The 22127-nt window shown below is 46.0% G+C and overlaps 1 protein-coding gene across 5 annotated transcripts in view; it reads right to left on the reverse strand.

Annotated features, from left to right (window-relative positions):
* Positions 1–22127, reverse strand: part of LOC140714042 (leucine-rich repeat-containing protein 49) — a 168631-nt gene that overhangs the window by 25755 nt on the left and 120749 nt on the right. For all 5 annotated transcript variants that reach the window (XM_073024713.1, XM_073024714.1, XM_073024715.1 and 2 more), the window contains one exon: positions 17437–17671. In XM_073024713.1, coding sequence (XP_072880814.1) covers positions 17437–17671 — 235 coding nt within the window. The remainder of the gene's footprint in view (positions 1–17436; positions 17672–22127) is intronic.

Genomic DNA, 22127 nt, shown 5'->3' on the forward strand with positions numbered 1-22127 from the left:
AATCTCACTGTTCAATGACTGAGGCACTTCCTAATCTCATCCCGGTCCTGGCTCAATATAATCTCACTGTTCAACTGGGGCACTTTGTCATCTCTCCCCTATTCTCAGCCCCAGCCTCATGTAATCTCACTGTTCAATCACTGAGGAACTTTGTACTCTGTCCCCAGTCCTGCCCTCATGTGATCCACTGTTCAATCACTGAGACACTGTGTAATCTCTCCCCAGACCCGGCCCCATGTAATCTCACAGTTCAATCACTGAGGAACTTTGTACTCTGTCCCCAGTCCTGCCCCCATGTGATCCACTGTTCAATCACTGAGACACTGTGTAATCTCTCCCCAGACCCGGCCCCATGTAATCTCACAGGTCAATCACTCAGACACTTTGCAATCTCTCATCAGTCCTCGCCCCATGTAAACTCACTGTGAATCACAGAGACACTCTGTAATGTCTCCCCAGACTGGTCCCATTTAATCTCACTGTTCAATCACTGACACATTTAGTAATCTCTCCCCAGTCCCGGCCCCATGTAATCTCACTGTTCAATCACTGAGACACTTTCTAATCTCTCCCCAGTCCCAGCCCGACCTAATATCATTGTTCAATCACAGATACACTTGGTAATCTCTCCCCAATCCGTACCACATGTAATCTCACTGTTCAATCACAGACACTTTGCACTCTCTCCTCAGACGCAGCCCCAAGTAATCACTGAGACACTTTCTAATCTCTCCCCAGTCCTTCGCCCCATATAATCTCACTGTCCAATCACTGAGTTACATTGTAATCTCTCCCCAGTCCCAGCCCCATGTAATCTCACTGCTCAATCACTGAGACAGTTTCTTATCACTCCCCAGTCCTAGCCCCATGTAATCTCACTGCTCAATCACTGAGACAGTTTCTTATCACTCCCCAGTGACAGCTCCATGTAATCTCACCTATCAATCACTGAGACGCTTTCCAATCTCTTGCCAGCCCCAGCCCCATGGAATATCACTGTTTAATCACTGAGACATTTTGTAATCTCTTCATAGTCCCAGCCCCATGTAATCTGACTGTTGAATCTCTGAGATGCTTTGTAATCTCTCCCTAGTCCAGGCCCCACGTAATCTCACTGTTCAATCACTGAGACACTTTGTAATCTCTCCCCAGTACTGGCCCCACATAATCTCACAGTTCAATCAGTGACACACTTTCTAATCACTCTCTTGTCCCAGCCCTGTGTAATCTCACTGAGGCACTGTCCCAGCCCAAGACCCATGTCATCTCACTCTTCAATTGCAGAGACACTTTGCAATCTCTCCCCAGTCCTCGCCCCATGTAAACTCAGTGTTGAATCACAGAGACACTTCATAATGTCTCCCCAGTCCCCGTCAAATGTAATCTCACTGTTCAGTCACTGAGACACTTTGTAATCTCTCGGCATTTACGGCCCATGTAATCGCAGTGTTCAATCACTGAGACACTGTGTAATCTCTCCCCAATCCCGGCCCATGTAATCTCACTTTTCAATCACTCAGACACTTCGTAATCTCTCACCAGTCCTCGCCCCATGTAAACTAACTGTTGAATCACAGAGACCCTCTGTAATGTCTCCCCAGTCTGGACCCATTTAATCTCACTGTTCAATCACAGGGACACTTTGGAATCTCTCCCTAGTCCCCGCCCCATGTCATCTCACTGTTCAATTACAGAGACACTTTGCACTCTCTCCTCAGATGCAGCCCCAAGTAATCACTGAGACACTTTCTAATCTCTCCCCAGCCCCATGTAATCTCACTGTTCAATCACTGAGACACTTTGTAATCTCTCCCCAGTCCATACCACATATAATCTCACTGTTCAATCACTGAGGCATTTTGTAATCTGTTCCCCAGTCCCGGCCCCATGTAATCTCACTGTTTAATCACAGAGACCCTCTGTAATGTCTCCCCAGTCTGGACCCATTTAATCTCACTGTTCAATCACAGGGACACTTTGGAATCTCTCCCTAGTCCCCGCCCCATGACATCTCACTGTTCAATTACAGAGACACTTTGCACTCTCTCCTCAGACGCAGCCCCAAGTAATCACTGAGACACTTTGTAATCTCTCCCCAGTCCATACCACATATAATCTCACTGTTCAATCACTGAGGCATTTTGTAATCTGTTCCCCAGTCCCGGCCCCATGTAATCTCACTGTTTAATCACTGAGACGCTTTGTAGTTGCTCCCCAGTCACAGCCCAAGTAAACTCACTTTTCAATCACTGAGACACTTTCTAATCTCTCCCCAGTCCCGGCCCCATGTATACTGACTGTTCAATCACGGAGACACTTGGTAATCTCTCCCCAGTTACGGCCCCACGCAATTTCATTGTTCAATCACTGACACACTTTGTAATCTCTCCCCAGTCCCAGCACAATATAATCTCATTGTTTAATCTCAGAGACACTTTCTAATATCTCCCCAGTCCCATGTCATATCACTGTTCATTCACTGAGGCAATTTGTAATCTCTCCCCAGTCCTGTCCCCATGAAAGGTCACTGTTCAATCACATCGACACTTTCTCATCTCTCCTCAGTCCCGGCCCCACATAATCTCACTGTTTAATCACTGAGACACTTTGCAATTTCTCCCCAGTCCCAGCCCCATGTAAACTCACTGTTGAATCACAGAGACCCTCTAAAATGTCTTCCGAGTCTGGACCCATTTAATCTCACTGTTCAATCACAGGGACAATCTTGGACAATGTCTCCCATCCACTCCATAATGTACTGGTTAGGCACAGGAGTACATTCAGCCAGAGTCTCATTCCACCGAGATGCAATACTGAGCGTCATTGGAAGACATTCCTGCCTGTGGCCATCAAACTTTACAGCTCCTCCCTCGGAGTGTCAGACACTCTGAGCCAATAGGCTGGTCCTGGACTTATTTCCACTTGGCATAATTTACTTATTATTATTTAATTATTTCTGGTTTTATTTTGCTATATTTCTACTCTGTTCTAGGTTGGTGCAACTGTAACGAAACCCAGTTTCCCTCGGGATCAATAAAGTATGTCTGTCTGTCTGACACTTTGGAAACTCTCCCTAGTCCCCGCCCAGTGTAATCTCAGTGTTCAATTACTGAGACACTTTCTAATGTCTCTCCAATTCCAGCCTGATGTAATCTCACTGTTCAGTCACTGAGATACTTTGTAACATCTCCGCAGTCACAGTCCCATGTCATATCACTGTTCAATCACTGAGGCAATTTCTAATCGCTCCCCAGTACCAGCCCCACATAATCTCTCTGTTCAATCACGGAGACATTTTCTAATCTCTCCCTAGTCCCAGCCCCATGTAATCTCACAGTTCAACCACCGAGACACTTTGTAATCTCTCCCCAGTAGCAGTCACACATAATCTCACTGTTCAATGACTGAGGCACTTCCTAATCTCATCCCGGTCCTGGCTCAATATAATCTCACTGTTCAACTGGGGCACTTTGTCATCTCTCCCCTATTCTCAGCCCCAGCCTCATGTAATCTCACTGTTCAATCACTGAGGAACTTTGTACTCTGTCCCCAGTCCTGCCCTCATGTGATCCACTGTTCAATCACTGAGACACTGTGTAATCTCTCCCCAGACCCGGCCCCATGTAATCTCACAGTTCAATCACTGAGGAACTTTGTACTCTGTCCCCAGTCCTGCCCCCATGTGATCCACTGTTCAATCACTGAGACACTGTGTAATCTCTCCCCAGACCCGGCCCCATGTAATCTCACAGGTCAATCACTCAGACACTTTGCAATCTCTCATCAGTCCTCGCCCCATGTAAACTCACTGTGAATCACAGAGACACTCTGTAATGTCTCCCCAGACTGGTCCCATTTAATCTCACTGTTCAATCACTGACACATTTAGTAATCTCTCCCCAGTCCCGGCCCCATGTAATCTCACTGTTCAATCACTGAGACACTTTCTAATCTCTCCCCAGTCCCAGCCCGACCTAATATCATTGTTCAATCACAGATACACTTGGTAATCTCTCCCCAATCCGTACCACATGTAATCTCACTGTTCAATCACAGACACTTTGCACTCTCTCCTCAGACGCAGCCCCAAGTAATCACTGAGACACTTTCTAATCTCTCCCCAGTCCTTCGCCCCATATAATCTCACTGTCCAATCACTGAGTTACATTGTAATCTCTCCCCAGTCCCAGCCCCATGTAATCTCACTGCTCAATCACTGAGACAGTTTCTTATCACTCCCCAGTCCTAGCCCCATGTAATCTCACTGCTCAATCACTGAGACAGTTTCTTATCACTCCCCAGTGACAGCTCCATGTAATCTCACCTATCAATCACTGAGACGCTTTCCAATCTCTTGCCAGCCCCAGCCCCATGGAATATCACTGTTTAATCACTGAGACATTTTGTAATCTCTTCATAGTCCCAGCCCCATGTAATCTGACTGTTGAATCTCTGAGATGCTTTGTAATCTCTCCCTAGTCCAGGCCCCACGTAATCTCACTGTTCAATCACTGAGACACTTTGTAATCTCTCCCCAGTACTGGCCCCACATAATCTCACAGTTCAATCAGTGACACACTTTCTAATCACTCTCTTGTCCCAGCCCTGTGTAATCTCACTGAGGCACTGTCCCAGCCCAAGACCCATGTCATCTCACTCTTCAATTGCAGAGACACTTTGCAATCTCTCCCCAGTCCTCGCCCCATGTAAACTCAGTGTTGAATCACAGAGACACTTCATAATGTCTCCCCAGTCCCCGTCAAATGTAATCTCACTGTTCAGTCACTGAGACACTTTGTAATCTCTCGGCATTTACGGCCCATGTAATCGCAGTGTTCAATCACTGAGACACTGTGTAATCTCTCCCCAATCCCGGCCCATGTAATCTCACTTTTCAATCACTCAGACACTTCGTAATCTCTCACCAGTCCTCGCCCCATGTAAACTAACTGTTGAATCACAGAGACCCTCTGTAATGTCTCCCCAGTCTGGACCCATTTAATCTCACTGTTCAATCACAGGGACACTTTGGAATCTCTCCCTAGTCCCCGCCCCATGTCATCTCACTGTTCAATTACAGAGACACTTTGCACTCTCTCCTCAGATGCAGCCCCAAGTAATCACTGAGACACTTTCTAATCTCTCCCCAGCCCCATGTAATCTCACTGTTCAATCACTGAGACACTTTGTAATCTCTCCCCAGTCCATACCACATATAATCTCACTGTTCAATCACTGAGGCATTTTGTAATCTGTTCCCCAGTCCCGGCCCCATGTAATCTCACTGTTTAATCACAGAGACCCTCTGTAATGTCTCCCCAGTCTGGACCCATTTAATCTCACTGTTCAATCACAGGGACACTTTGGAATCTCTCCCTAGTCCCCGCCCCATGACATCTCACTGTTCAATTACAGAGACACTTTGCACTCTCTCCTCAGACGCAGCCCCAAGTAATCACTGAGACACTTTGTAATCTCTCCCCAGTCCATACCACATATAATCTCACTGTTCAATCACTGAGGCATTTTGTAATCTGTTCCCCAGTCCCGGCCCCATGTAATCTCACTGTTTAATCACTGAGACGCTTTGTAGTTGCTCCCCAGTCACAGCCCAAGTAAACTCACTTTTCAATCACTGAGACACTTTCTAATCTCTCCCCAGTCCCGGCCCCATGTATACTGACTGTTCAATCACGGAGACACTTGGTAATCTCTCCCCAGTTACGGCCCCACGCAATTTCATTGTTCAATCACTGACACACTTTGTAATCTCTCCCCAGTCCCAGCACAATATAATCTCATTGTTTAATCTCAGAGACACTTTCTAATATCTCCCCAGTCCCATGTCATATCACTGTTCATTCACTGAGGCAATTTGTAATCTCTCCCCAGTCCTGTCCCCATGAAAGGTCACTGTTCAATCACATCGACACTTTCTCATCTCTCCTCAGTCCCGGCCCCACATAATCTCACTGTTTAATCACTGAGACACTTTGCAATTTCTCCCCAGTCCCAGCCCCATGTAAACTCACTGTTGAATCACAGAGACCCTCTAAAATGTCTTCCGAGTCTGGACCCATTTAATCTCACTGTTCAATCACAGGGACAATCTTGGACAATGTCTCCCATCCACTCCATAATGTACTGGTTAGGCACAGGAGTACATTCAGCCAGAGTCTCATTCCACCGAGATGCAATACTGAGCGTCATTGGAAGACATTCCTGCCTGTGGCCATCAAACTTTACAGCTCCTCCCTCGGAGTGTCAGACACTCTGAGCCAATAGGCTGGTCCTGGACTTATTTCCACTTGGCATAATTTACTTATTATTATTTAATTATTTCTGGTTTTATTTTGCTATATTTCTACTCTGTTCTAGGTTGGTGCAACTGTAACGAAACCCAGTTTCCCTCGGGATCAATAAAGTATGTCTGTCTGTCTGACACTTTGGAAACTCTCCCTAGTCCCCGCCCAGTGTAATCTCAGTGTTCAATTACTGAGACACTTTCTAATGTCTCTCCAATTCCAGCCTGATGTAATCTCACTGTTCAGTCACTGAGATACTTTGTAACATCTCCGCAGTCACAGTCCCATGTCATATCACTGTTCAATCACTGAGGCAATTTCTAATCGCTCCCCAGTACCAGCCCCACATAATCTCTCTGTTCAATCACGGAGACATTTTCTAATCTCTCCCTAGTCCCAGCCCCATGTAATCTCACAGTTCAACCACCGAGACACTTTGTAATCTCTCCCCAGTAGCAGTCACACATAATCTCACTGTTCAATGACTGAGGCACTTCCTAATCTCATCCCGGTCCTGGCTCAATATAATCTCACTGTTCAACTGGGGCACTTTGTCATCTCTCCCCTATTCTCAGCCCCAGCCTCATGTAATCTCACTGTTCAATCACTGAGGAACTTTGTACTCTGTCCCCAGTCCTGCCCTCATGTGATCCACTGTTCAATCACTGAGACACTGTGTAATCTCTCCCCAGACCCGGCCCCATGTAATCTCACAGTTCAATCACTGAGGAACTTTGTACTCTGTCCCCAGTCCTGCCCCCATGTGATCCACTGTTCAATCACTGAGACACTGTGTAATCTCTCCCCAGACCCGGCCCCATGTAATCTCACAGGTCAATCACTCAGACACTTTGCAATCTCTCATCAGTCCTCGCCCCATGTAAACTCACTGTGAATCACAGAGACACTCTGTAATGTCTCCCCAGACTGGTCCCATTTAATCTCACTGTTCAATCACTGACACATTTAGTAATCTCTCCCCAGTCCCGGCCCCATGTAATCTCACTGTTCAATCACTGAGACACTTTCTAATCTCTCCCCAGTCCCAGCCCGACCTAATATCATTGTTCAATCACAGATACACTTGGTAATCTCTCCCCAATCCGTACCACATGTAATCTCACTGTTCAATCACAGACACTTTGCACTCTCTCCTCAGACGCAGCCCCAAGTAATCACTGAGACACTTTCTAATCTCTCCCCAGTCCTTCGCCCCATATAATCTCACTGTCCAATCACTGAGTTACATTGTAATCTCTCCCCAGTCCCAGCCCCATGTAATCTCACTGCTCAATCACTGAGACAGTTTCTTATCACTCCCCAGTCCTAGCCCCATGTAATCTCACTGCTCAATCACTGAGACAGTTTCTTATCACTCCCCAGTGACAGCTCCATGTAATCTCACCTATCAATCACTGAGACGCTTTCCAATCTCTTGCCAGCCCCAGCCCCATGGAATATCACTGTTTAATCACTGAGACATTTTGTAATCTCTTCATAGTCCCAGCCCCATGTAATCTGACTGTTGAATCTCTGAGATGCTTTGTAATCTCTCCCTAGTCCAGGCCCCACGTAATCTCACTGTTCAATCACTGAGACACTTTGTAATCTCTCCCCAGTACTGGCCCCACATAATCTCACAGTTCAATCAGTGACACACTTTCTAATCACTCTCTTGTCCCAGCCCTGTGTAATCTCACTGAGGCACTGTCCCAGCCCAAGACCCATGTCATCTCACTCTTCAATTGCAGAGACACTTTGCAATCTCTCCCCAGTCCTCGCCCCATGTAAACTCAGTGTTGAATCACAGAGACACTTCATAATGTCTCCCCAGTCCCCGTCAAATGTAATCTCACTGTTCAGTCACTGAGACACTTTGTAATCTCTCGGCATTTACGGCCCATGTAATCGCAGTGTTCAATCACTGAGACACTGTGTAATCTCTCCCCAATCCCGGCCCATGTAATCTCACTTTTCAATCACTCAGACACTTCGTAATCTCTCACCAGTCCTCGCCCCATGTAAACTAACTGTTGAATCACAGAGACCCTCTGTAATGTCTCCCCAGTCTGGACCCATTTAATCTCACTGTTCAATCACAGGGACACTTTGGAATCTCTCCCTAGTCCCCGCCCCATGTCATCTCACTGTTCAATTACAGAGACACTTTGCACTCTCTCCTCAGATGCAGCCCCAAGTAATCACTGAGACACTTTCTAATCTCTCCCCAGCCCCATGTAATCTCACTGTTCAATCACTGAGACACTTTGTAATCTCTCCCCAGTCCATACCACATATAATCTCACTGTTCAATCACTGAGGCATTTTGTAATCTGTTCCCCAGTCCCGGCCCCATGTAATCTCACTGTTTAATCACAGAGACCCTCTGTAATGTCTCCCCAGTCTGGACCCATTTAATCTCACTGTTCAATCACAGGGACACTTTGGAATCTCTCCCTAGTCCCCGCCCCATGACATCTCACTGTTCAATTACAGAGACACTTTGCACTCTCTCCTCAGACGCAGCCCCAAGTAATCACTGAGACACTTTGTAATCTCTCCCCAGTCCATACCACATATAATCTCACTGTTCAATCACTGAGGCATTTTGTAATCTGTTCCCCAGTCCCGGCCCCATGTAATCTCACTGTTTAATCACTGAGACGCTTTGTAGTTGCTCCCCAGTCACAGCCCAAGTAAACTCACTTTTCAATCACTGAGACACTTTCTAATCTCTCCCCAGTCCCGGCCCCATGTATACTGACTGTTCAATCACGGAGACACTTGGTAATCTCTCCCCAGTTACGGCCCCACGCAATTTCATTGTTCAATCACTGACACACTTTGTAATCTCTCCCCAGTCCCAGCACAATATAATCTCATTGTTTAATCTCAGAGACACTTTCTAATATCTCCCCAGTCCCATGTCATATCACTGTTCATTCACTGAGGCAATTTGTAATCTCTCCCCAGTCCTGTCCCCATGAAAGGTCACTGTTCAATCACATCGACACTTTCTCATCTCTCCTCAGTCCCGGCCCCACATAATCTCACTGTTTAATCACTGAGACACTTTGCAATTTCTCCCCAGTCCCAGCCCCATGTAAACTCACTGTTGAATCACAGAGACCCTCTAAAATGTCTTCCGAGTCTGGACCCATTTAATCTCACTGTTCAATCACAGGGACAATCTTGGACAATGTCTCCCATCCACTCCATAATGTACTGGTTAGGCACAGGAGTACATTCAGCCAGAGTCTCATTCCACCGAGATGCAATACTGAGCGTCATTGGAAGACATTCCTGCCTGTGGCCATCAAACTTTACAGCTCCTCCCTCGGAGTGTCAGACACTCTGAGCCAATAGGCTGGTCCTGGACTTATTTCCACTTGGCATAATTTACTTATTATTATTTAATTATTTCTGGTTTTATTTTGCTATATTTCTACTCTGTTCTAGGTTGGTGCAACTGTAACGAAACCCAGTTTCCCTCGGGATCAATAAAGTATGTCTGTCTGTCTGACACTTTGGAAACTCTCCCTAGTCCCCGCCCAGTGTAATCTCAGTGTTCAATTACTGAGACACTTTCTAATGTCTCTCCAATTCCAGCCTGATGTAATCTCACTGTTCAGTCACTGAGATACTTTGTAACATCTCCGCAGTCACAGTCCCATGTCATATCACTGTTCAATCACTGAGGCAATTTCTAATCGCTCCCCAGTACCAGCCCCACATAATCTCTCTGTTCAATCACGGAGACATTTTCTAATCTCTCCCTAGTCCCAGCCCCATGTAATCTCACAGTTCAACCACCGAGACACTTTGTAATCTCTCCCCAGTAGCAGTCACACATAATCTCACTGTTCAATGACTGAGGCACTTCCTAATCTCATCCCGGTCCTGGCTCAATATAATCTCACTGTTCAACTGGGGCACTTTGTCATCTCTCCCCTATTCTCAGCCCCAGCCTCATGTAATCTCACTGTTCAATCACTGAGGAACTTTGTACTCTGTCCCCAGTCCTGCCCTCATGTGATCCACTGTTCAATCACTGAGACACTGTGTAATCTCTCCCCAGACCCGGCCCCATGTAATCTCACAGTTCAATCACTGAGGAACTTTGTACTCTGTCCCCAGTCCTGCCCCCATGTGATCCACTGTTCAATCACTGAGACACTGTGTAATCTCTCCCCAGACCCGGCCCCATGTAATCTCACAGGTCAATCACTCAGACACTTTGCAATCTCTCATCAGTCCTCGCCCCATGTAAACTCACTGTGAATCACAGAGACACTCTGTAATGTCTCCCCAGACTGGTCCCATTTAATCTCACTGTTCAATCACTGACACATTTAGTAATCTCTCCCCAGTCCCGGCCCCATGTAATCTCACTGTTCAATCACTGAGACACTTTCTAATCTCTCCCCAGTCCCAGCCCGACCTAATATCATTGTTCAATCACAGATACACTTGGTAATCTCTCCCCAATCCGTACCACATGTAATCTCACTGTTCAATCACAGACACTTTGCACTCTCTCCTCAGACGCAGCCCCAAGTAATCACTGAGACACTTTCTAATCTCTCCCCAGTCCTTCGCCCCATATAATCTCACTGTCCAATCACTGAGTTACATTGTAATCTCTCCCCAGTCCCAGCCCCATGTAATCTCACTGCTCAATCACTGAGACAGTTTCTTATCACTCCCCAGTCCTAGCCCCATGTAATCTCACTGCTCAATCACTGAGACAGTTTCTTATCACTCCCCAGTGACAGCTCCATGTAATCTCACCTATCAATCACTGAGACGCTTTCCAATCTCTTGCCAGCCCCAGCCCCATGGAATATCACTGTTTAATCACTGAGACATTTTGTAATCTCTTCATAGTCCCAGCCCCATGTAATCTGACTGTTGAATCTCTGAGATGCTTTGTAATCTCTCCCTAGTCCAGGCCCCACGTAATCTCACTGTTCAATCACTGAGACACTTTGTAATCTCTCCCCAGTACTGGCCCCACATAATCTCACAGTTCAATCAGTGACACACTTTCTAATCACTCTCTTGTCCCAGCCCTGTGTAATCTCACTGAGGCACTGTCCCAGCCCAAGACCCATGTCATCTCACTCTTCAATTGCAGAGACACTTTGCAATCTCTCCCCAGTCCTCGCCCCATGTAAACTCAGTGTTGAATCACAGAGACACTTCATAATGTCTCCCCAGTCCCCGTCAAATGTAATCTCACTGTTCAGTCACTGAGACACTTTGTAATCTCTCGGCATTTACGGCCCATGTAATCGCAGTGTTCAATCACTGAGACACTGTGTAATCTCTCCCCAATCCCGGCCCATGTAATCTCACTTTTCAATCACTCAGACACTTCGTAATCTCTCACCAGTCCTCGCCCCATGTAAACTAACTGTTGAATCACAGAGACCCTCTGTAATGTCTCCCCAGTCTGGACCCATTTAATCTCACTGTTCAATCACAGGGACACTTTGGAATCTCTCCCTAGTCCCCGCCCCATGTCATCTCACTGTTCAATTACAGAGACACTTTGCACTCTCTCCTCAGATGCAGCCCCAAGTAATCACTGAGACACTTTCTAATCTCTCCCCAGCCCCATGTAATCTCACTGTTCAATCACTGAGACACTTTGTAATCTCTCCCCAGTCCATACCACATATAATCTCACTGTTCAATCACTGAGGCATTTTGTAATCTGTTCCCCAGTCCCGGCCCCATGTAATCTCACTGTTTAATCACAGAGACCCTCTGTAATGTCTCCCCAGTCTGGACCCATTTAATCTCACTGTTCAATCACAGGGACACTTTGGAATCTCTCCCTAGTCCCCGCCCCATGACATCTCACTGTTCAATTACAGAGACACTTTGCACTCTCTCCTCAGACGCAGCCCCAAGTAATCACTGAGACACTTTGTAATCTCTCCCCAGTCCATACCACATATAATCTCACTGTTCAATCACTGAGGCATTTTGTAATCTGTTCCCCAGTCCCGGCCCCATGTAATCTCACTGTTTAATCACTGAGACGCTTTGTAGTTGCTCCCCAGTCACAGCCCAAGTAAACTCACTTTTCAATCACTGAGACACTTTCTAATCTCTCCCCAGTCCCGGCCCCATGTATACTGACTGTTCAATCACGGAGACACTTGGTAATCTCTCCCCAGTTACGGCCCCACGCAATTTCATTGTTCAATCACTGACACACTTTGTAATCTCTCCCCAGTCCCAGCACAATATAATCTCATTGTTTAATCTCAGAGACACTTTCTAATATCTCCCCAGTCCCATGTCATATCACTGTTCATTCACTGAGGCAATTTGTAATCTCTCCCCAGTCCTGTCCCCATGAAAGGTCACTGTTCAATCACATCGACACTTTCTCATCTCTCCTCAGTCCCGGCCCCACATAATCTCACTGTTTAATCACTGAGACACTTTGCAATTTCTCCCCAGTCCCAGCCCCATGTAAACTCACTGTTGAATCACAGAGACCCTCTAAAATGTCTTCCGAGTCTGGACCCATTTAATCTCACTGTTCAATCACAGGGACAATCTTGGACAATGTCTCCCATCCACTCCATAATGTACTGGTTAGGCACAGGAGTACATTCAGCCAGAGTCTCATTCCACCGAGATGCAATACTGAGCGTCATTGGAAGACATTCCTGCCTGTGGCCATCAAACTTTACAGCTCCTCCCTCGGAGTGTCAGACACTCTGAGCCAATAGGCTGGTCCTGGACTTATTTCCACTTGGCATAATTTACTTATTATTATTTAATTATTTCTGGTTTTATTTTGCTATATTTCTACTCTGTTCTAGGTTGGTGCAACTGTAACGAAACCCAGTTTCCCTCGGGATCAATAAAGTATGTCTGTCTGTCTGACACTTTGGAAACTCTCCCTAGTCCCCGCCCAGTGTAATCTCAGTGTTCAATTACTGAGACACTTTCTAATGTCTCTCCAATTCCAGCCTGATGTAATCTCACTGTTCAGTCACTGAGATACTTTGTAACATCTCCGCAGTCACAGTCCCATGTCATATCACTGTTCAATCACTGAGGCAATTTCTAATCGCTCCCCAGTACCAGCCCCACATAATCTCTCTGTTCAATCACGGAGACATTTTCTAATCTCTCCCTAGTCCCAGCCCCATGTAATCTCACAGTTCAACCACCGAGACACTTTGTAATCTCTCCCCAGTAGCAGTCACACATAATCTCACTGTTCAATGACTGAGGCACTTCCTAATCTCATCCCGGTCCTGGCTCAATATAATCTCACTGTTCAACTGGGGCACTTTGTCATCTCTCCCCTATTCTCAGCCCCAGCCTCATGTAATCTCACTGTTCAATCACTGAGGAACTTTGTACTCTGTCCCCAGTCCTGCCCTCATGTGATCCACTGTTCAATCACTGAGACACTGTGTAATCTCTCCCCAGACCCGGCCCCATGTAATCTCACAGTTCAATCACTGAGGAACTTTGTACTCTGTCCCCAGTCCTGCCCCCATGTGATCCACTGTTCAATCACTGAGACACTGTGTAATCTCTCCCCAGACCCGGCCCCATGTAATCTCACAGGTCAATCACTCAGACACTTTGCAATCTCTCATCAGTCCTCGCCCCATGTAAACTCACTGTGAATCACAGAGACACTCTGTAATGTCTCCCCAGACTGGTCCCATTTAATCTCACTGTTCAATCACTGACACATTTAGTAATCTCTCCCCAGTCCCAGCACGATGTAATTTCATTGTTTAATCACTGAGACATTTTCTAATATCTCCCCAGTCCCATGTCATATCACTGTTCATTCACTGAGGCAATTTGTGATCGCTCCCCAGTACCGGCCCCACATAATCTCTCTGTTCAATAACTGAGACATTTTCTAATCTGTCCCCAGTCCCTGCCCCATGTTATCTCCTTGTATAATAACAAAGACACTTTGTAACCCCTCCCCAGTACAGTCCACACATAATCTCATTGTTCAACTGGGGCACTTTGTCATCTCTCCCCAGTCTCAGCCCCAGCCCCATGTAATCTCACTGTTCAATTACTGAGGAACTTTGTAATCTGTCCCCAGGTAATCACACTGTTCAAACACTGAGACACTTCGTAATCTCTCCCCAGTCCCAGCACGATATAATTTCATTGTTCAATCTCAGAGACACTTTCTAATCTCTCCCCAGTCCCAGCCCCATGTAATCGCCCTATTCAATCACTGAGGCACTTTGTAATCTCTCCCCACTCCCGGCCCCATGAAATCTCACTGTTCAATTACAGAGACACCTTGTAATCTCTCCCCAGTCCATACCACATGTAATCTCACTGTCCAATCACTGAGATACTTTGTAATCTCTCCCCAGTCCTTCACCCCATGTAATCTCAGTGTTCAATCACTGAAACACATTGTAATCTCTCCCCAGTTACGGCCCCATGTTATCTCATTATTTAATCTCAGAGACACTTTTTAACATCTTCCCAGTCCCATGTCATAACACTGTTCATTCACTGAGGCAATTTGTAATTGTTCCCCATTAATGGCCCCACATAATCTCACTGTTCAATCACAGCGACACTTTCTCATCTCTCCCCAGTCCCGGCCCCACATAATCTCACTGTTTAATCACTGAGACACTTTGCAATCTCTCCCCAGTCCCAGCCCGATGTAAACTCAGTGTTGAGTCACTGAGATACTTTGTAATCTCTTCCCAGTCACGGCCCATGAAATCTCACTGTTCAATCTCTGAGGCACTTTCTAATCTTATCCCAGTCCCAGCCCCTTGTAATCTCACTGTTCAATGATTGAGACACTTTGTAATCTCTCACCAGTCCTCGCCCCATGGAAACTCACTGTTGAATCACAGAGACACTTAGTAATGTCTCCCCAGTCTGGACCCATTTAATCTCACTGTTCAATCACTGAGATACTTTGTAACATCTCCGCAGTAGCAGCCCCACATAATCTCACTGTTCAATCACTGAGGCACTTTGCAATCTCTCCCCTGTCCCAGCCCAAGACCCATGTCATCTCACTCTTCAATCGGAGAGACACTTCGTAATCTCTCCCCAGTCCTCGCCCCATGTAAACTCAGTGTTGTATCACAGAGACACTTTGTAATCTCTCCCTAGTCCCCGTCAAATGTAATCTCACTGTTGAATCACAGACACTTTCTAATCATTCCCCAGTCCCAGCCCCCTGGAATCTCACTATTCAATCACTGAGGCACATTCTAATCTCTCCCCACGTAATCTCATTGTTCAATCACTGAGACACTGTCTAATCTCGTCCCAGTCGCTTGTAAACTCTCTGTTCAATGACTGAGACACTTTGGAATCGCTCCCAAGCTCCACCCAATGTAATCTCAGTGTTCAATCACTGAGATACTTTGTAATCTCTCCCTAGTACCGGCCACACATAATCTCACTGTTCAATCATTGAGACACTTTCTAATCTTGTCCCAGTCCTGGCCCAATGTAATCTCACTGTTCAACTGGGGCACTTTGTCATCTCTCCCCAGTCTCAGCCCCAGCCCCATGTAATCTCACAGTTCAATCACTGAGGAATTTTGTAATCTGTCCCCAGGTAATCTCACTGTTCAATCACTAAGACACTTTGTAATCTCCCTCCAGTCCCAGCGTGATATAATTTCATTGTTCAATCTCAGAGACACTTTCTAATCTCTCCCCAGTCCCATGTGATCTCACTGTTCAATCACTGAGACACTTTCTAATATCTCCCCAGTCCCAGTCCCATGTCATACCACTGTTCATTCACTGAGGCAATTTGTAATCACTCCCTTTTACCGGCCCCACATAATCTCACTGTTCAATCGCTGACAAATTTTCTAATCTCTCCCCAGTGCCGTCCCCATGAAAGGTCACTGTTCAATCACAGTGACACTTTCTCATCTCTCCCCAGTCCTGGCCCCACATAATCTCACTGTTTAATCACTGAGACACTTTGCAATCTCTCCTCAGTCCCACCCCGATGTAAACTCAGTGTTGAATCACTGAGATACTTTGTAATCTCTCCCCCAGTCCCACCCCGTTGTAAACTCAGTGTTGAATCACTGAGATACTTTGTAATCTCTCCCCAGTCATGGCCCATGAAATCTTACTGTTCAATCACTGAGGCACTTTCTAATCTCTTCCCAGTCCCGGCCCCATGTAATCTCACTGTTTTTTCACTGAGACATTTTCTAATCTCTCCCCAGTCCTGTCCCCATGAAAGGCCACTGTTCAATCACAGCAACACTTTCTCATCTCTCCCCCGTTCTGGCCACACATAATCTCACTGTTTAATCACTGAGACACTTTGCAATCTCTCACCAGTCCTTGCCCCATGTAAACTCACTGTTGAATCACAGAGACATTTTGTAACTTCTCTGCAGTCTGGACTCATTTAATCTCACTATTCAATCGCTGAGACTCTTTCTAATCTCTCCCCAATCCCAGTCCCATGTCATATCACTGTTCAATCACTAAGCAATGTAATCGCTCCCTGGTACCGGCCCCACATAATCTCACTGTTCAATCATAGGGACACTTTGTAATCTCTCCCTAGTCCCCGCCCAATGTAATCTCAGTGTTCAATCACTGAGATACTTTGTAACATCTCCGGAGTAGCGGCCCCATGTAATCTCACTGTTCAATCACTGAGACTCCTTCTAATATCTTCCCAGTCCCAGTCCTATGTTATATCACTGTTCAATCACTGAGGCAATTTGTAATCGCTCCCCGTTACCGGCCCCGCATAATCTCTCTGTTCAATCACTGAGACATTTTCTAATCTCTCCCCAGTCCCGGCTCCATGTAATCTCAGAGTTCAGCCACTGAGACACTTTGTGATCGCTCCCCAGTTACAGCCCAAGTAAACTCACTATTCAATCACTGAAACACTTTCTAATCTCTCCCGAGTCTCAACCCCATGTGATGTTACTGTTCAATCACTGAGACACTTTGTTTATTCCTCTGGCCCAGAGACCTTCATTTTCACTCTTACTCTTTCTCACAGGATCCTGTCTTGTTATCACATCTCCTTTCAATCTGACTCCCACAGTTATCCCTGCCCTCTCTCAATTCCTTACCATCCAAAAATTCTTACCAAAATATTTGGGAATTTAATCCTTAACCGTGGTAATATGGGAATGATGTCATCAAAGTCAATAAACATGAAAGAGACCGTTGTGACGGCAGCGGCCGCCTGTACGCCCCAGCTGCGCTCCAGGGATTCCAGAGCACCAAACCCATACAGGTGTAATGTGTCTCTGTCCAGCTCGGCCAGGTGAGACTCGGCAATTGACAGCCCTGACACTCCAGAAGTCAGCATCCCGTCAGACCTGCGTAAACACACACAACTACAATTTTAAATTTTGTCAATCACTTTTGTCTCTGAAGTGTGGGAAGGCAGTTTGTAAAATTTCTCTGAGACCTTGGGACCTGAAATTTTTGCACTATCGCTAATGTTAAGTATTCCCTGTTTTCAGAGAAGCAACTTCAAATAGCATCACCTTTTTGTGGAAGGTGTTCCCTACTCTCTGACAAAGTCTGGAAGCAGTTTCCTCCCTTTGGGAATACAGAAAAATTTACAGCTGAATTTTCCAATCAGCATTGTTAGTCAGAGTACTCTTGTATTTGAAAAGAACATGCCATTTTATCATCACGTCAATGCTATGGAATTTTTGCTGGGTTTACACCAAACCCATAGCTTCCCAAAGAACATAACAGGCAGGTGGCCAAAACAGTTCTGTTTGACTATTTTCATTCTTTTCTTCAATGTTCACACCCTACTTTCAGTGCAAAACTCAGATCTTGGTAAGTTGTACTGACTTCCTCATCCTCAATAATAGCAGAGTTCAGTTCCTGAATGCAAAAGGCAAATGTGAAGCAATTGGAATCTCAAACTAGAAATGCCTTGTGAATGACCATTTTAGCTTATTCCTGAGGTAGTCTCAACCAATTTGATCAATTGCAGCTGTCATTCAGATTCGAAGCAAAAAAGCTGCCAGTGGAATGGCCAAGGACTTCCGGAGCAAAGGCATTTTACTACTCAGGGTAAAGAGAGGCAGGAATGTGCAGGTGCATGACATCAGCCAGTACAGCGGGAAAAGTTTAAAAAGAAGACCGCCATATCCAGCAGTGAGTGGAGTGAGAGGTAGCAGAGTGATAGGGCTTTGGCTCAACGGGCTTAGGCAATAACGGGACGAGGTGAGGTAGGTTTACCTGCGTTAATTGCGGAGAGAAAGAATATGTGTGAGGCTGGTGTTCTGTGCTTGGTGTCAGATGTGGGAAGTCCTGGAGTCGCCCAGCCTCCCGGATGGCCACATCTTCACCCGGTGTGTTGAGCTGCAGCTCCTAAGGGACTGTGTTAGGGAACTAGAGTTGCAGCTCGATGACTTTTGTCTGGTCAGGGAGAGCGAGGAGGTGATAGAAAGGAGTTATAGGCAGGTGGTCACTCCGGGGCTATGTGGACAAGTGGATAACAGTCAGGTGAGGGAAGGGGAAGAGTCAGGTACTAGAGAGTACCCCTGTGGCTGTCCCCCTGAACAATAGATAGATAGATAGATAGATAGATAGATACTTTATTCATCCCCATGGGGAAATTCAACTTTTTTTCCAATGTCCCATACACTTGTTGTAGCAAAACTAATTACATACAATACTTAACTCAGTAAAAAATATGATATTCATCTAAATCACTATCTCAAAAAGCATTAATAATAGCTTTAAACAAGTTCTTAAGTCCTGGCGGTAGAATTGTAAAGCCTAATGGCATTGGGGAGTATTGACCTCTTCATCCTGTCTGAGGAGCATTGCAATAAGTACTCCGGTTTGAGTACTGTTGGTGGGGGGGGGGGGGGGGAGAACAGCCTACCTGGGGGAAGCAACAGTGGCCATCCCTCTGGCACAGAGTCCGGCCCTGTAGCTCAGAAGGGTAGGGAAAGGAAGAGGAAAGCAGTAGTGATAGGGGACTCTATAGTTAGGGGGTCAGACAGGTGATTCTGTGGATGCAGGAAAGAAACTCGGATGGTAGTTTGCCTCCCAAGTGCCGGGGTCCAGGATGTTTCAGATCGTGTCCATGATATCCTGCTGTGGGAGGGAGAACAGCCAGAGGTCGTGGTACATATTGGTACCAATGACATAGGTAGGAAAAGGGAAGAGGTCCTGAAAACAGACTACAGGGAGTTGGGAAGGAAGTTGAGAAGCAGGACCACAAAGGTAGTAATCTCAGGATTACTACCTGTGCCACGTGACAGTGAGTATAGGAATAGAGTGAGGTGGAGGATAAATGCGTGGCTGAGGGATTGGAGCAGGGGTCAGGGATTCAGATTTCTGGATCATTGGGACCTCTTTTCGGGCAGGTGTGACCTGTACAAAAAGGACGGGTTGCACTTGAATCCTAGGGGGACCAATTTCTTGGTGGGGAGGTTTGCTAAGGCTACTGGGGAGAGTTTAAACAAGGACTGATGGGGAGTGGGAGCCAAACTGAAGAGACTGGGGAAGAGGCGGTTGGCTCACAAAATCTTGGAGACAGTGTATAAGGGAGAATAGGCAGGTGATAGAGAAGGGACACGCTTAGACTGACAGTTTCAGATGTGTCTATTTTAATGCAAGGAGTATTATGAACAAAGCTGATGAGTTTAGAGTGTGGATTAATACTTGGAGCTATGATGAGGTGGCCATTACAGAGACTTGGATGGCTCAGGGACAAAAGGTTACTTCAAGTGCCGGGTTTAGATGTTTCAGAAAGGACAGGGATGGAGGCAAAAGAGGTGGGGGGTGTGGCACTGTTGATCAGACATAGCGTCACGTCTGCAGAAAAGGTGGTCATCATGGAGGGATTGTCTATGGAGTCTCTGTGGGTGGAGGTTAGGAAAAGGAAGGGGTCAATAACTTTACTGTGTGTTTTTTATAGGCTGCCCAATAGTAACAGGGATATCGAGAAGCAGATAGGGAAACAGATCCTGGAAAGGTGTAATAATAAGTGTTATCATGATGGGAGATTTTAATTTCCCAAATATTGATTGGCATCTCCCTAGAGCAAGGGGTTTAGATGGGGTGGAATTTGTTAGGTGTGTTCAGGAAGGTTTCTTGGCACAATATGTAGATAAGCCTACAAGAGGAGAGACTGTACTTGATTAGGTATTGGGAAATGAACCTGGTCAGGTGTCAGATCTCTCAGTGGGAGAGCATTTTGGAGATGGTGATCATAATTCTATCTCCTTTACAATAGCATTGGAGAGAGATAGGAACAGATAAGTTAGAAAAGTGTTTAATTGAAGTAAGGGGAATTATGAGGCTATCAGGCAGGAACTTGGAAGCTTAAACTGGGAACAGATGTTCTCAGGGAAATGTACGGAAGAAATGTGGCAAATGTTCAGGGGATATTTGTGTGGAGTTCTGCATAGGTACGTTCCAATGAGACAGGGAAGTTATGGTAGGGTACAGGAACCATGGTGTACAAAGGCTGTAATAAATCTAGTCAAGAAGAAAAGAAAAGCTTACAAAATGTTCAGAGAGCTAGGTAATGTCAGAGATCTAGAAGATTATAAGGCTAACAGGAAGGAGCTTAAGAAGGAAACTAGGAGAGCCAGAAGGGGCCTTCCTTGGCAGGCAGAGTTAAAGAAAACCACAAGGCATTCTACAAGTATGTGAAGAGCAAGAGGATAAGACGTGAAAGAATAGGACCTATCAAGTGCGGCAGTGGGAAAGTGTGTATGGAACCGGAGGAAATAGCAGATGTACTTAATGAATACTTTGCTTCAGTATTCACTATAGAAAAGGATCTTGGTGATTGTAGTGATTGCAGCAGACTGAAAAGCTGGAGCATGTAGATATTAAGAAAGAGGATGTGTTGGAGCTTTTGGAAAGCATCAAGACCGGAGCGGATGAGATGTACCCCAGGCTACTATGGAAGTTGAGGGAGGAGATTGCTGAGCCTCTGGTGATGATCTTTGCATCATCAATGGGGACGGGAGAGCTTCTGGAGGATTGGAGGGTTGTGGATCTTGTTCCCTTATTCAAAAAAGGGAGTAGAGATAGCCCAGGAAATTATAGACCAGTGAGTCTTACTTCAGTGGTTGGTAAGTTGATGGAGAAGATCCTGAGAGGCAGGATTTATGAACATCTGGAGAGGTATAATATGATTAGGAGTAGTCAGCACGGCCTTGTCAAGGGCAGGTCGTGCCTTACAAGCCTGACTGAATTTTTTGAGAATATGACTAAACACATTGATGAAGGAAGAGCAGTAGATGTAGTGTATATGGATTTCAGCAAGGCATTTGATATGGTACCACATGCAAGGCTTATTGAGAAAGTAAAGAGGCATGGGATCCAAGGGGACATTACTCTGTAGATCCAGAACTGGCTTGCCCACAGAAGGCAAAGAGTGGTTGTAGATGGGTCATATTCTGCATGGAGATCGGTGACCAGTGGTGTACCTCAGAGCTCTGTTCTGGGACACCTTACTCTTTGTGATTTTTATAAATGACCTGGATGAGGAAGTGGAGGGATGGGTTAGTAAGTTTGCAGATGACACAAAGGTTGGAGGTGTTGTGGATAGTGTGGAGGGCTGTCCGAGGTTACAGCGGGACATTGATAGGATGCAAAACTGGGCTGAGAAGTGGCAGATGGTGTTCAACCCAGATAAGTGTGAAATGGTTCATTTTGGTAGGTCAGATATGATGCCAGAATATAGACTCTTGGCAGCGTGGATGATCAGGGGGATCTTGGGGTCCGAGTCCATAGGACGCTCAAAGCAGCTGCGCAGGTTGACTCTGTGGTTAAGAAGGCATA

The sequence above is a fragment of the Hemitrygon akajei genome, chromosome 21, assembly GCF_048418815.1.
Source record: "Hemitrygon akajei chromosome 21, sHemAka1.3, whole genome shotgun sequence".
Classification (NCBI taxonomy): Eukaryota; Metazoa; Chordata; class Chondrichthyes; order Myliobatiformes; family Dasyatidae; genus Hemitrygon; species Hemitrygon akajei.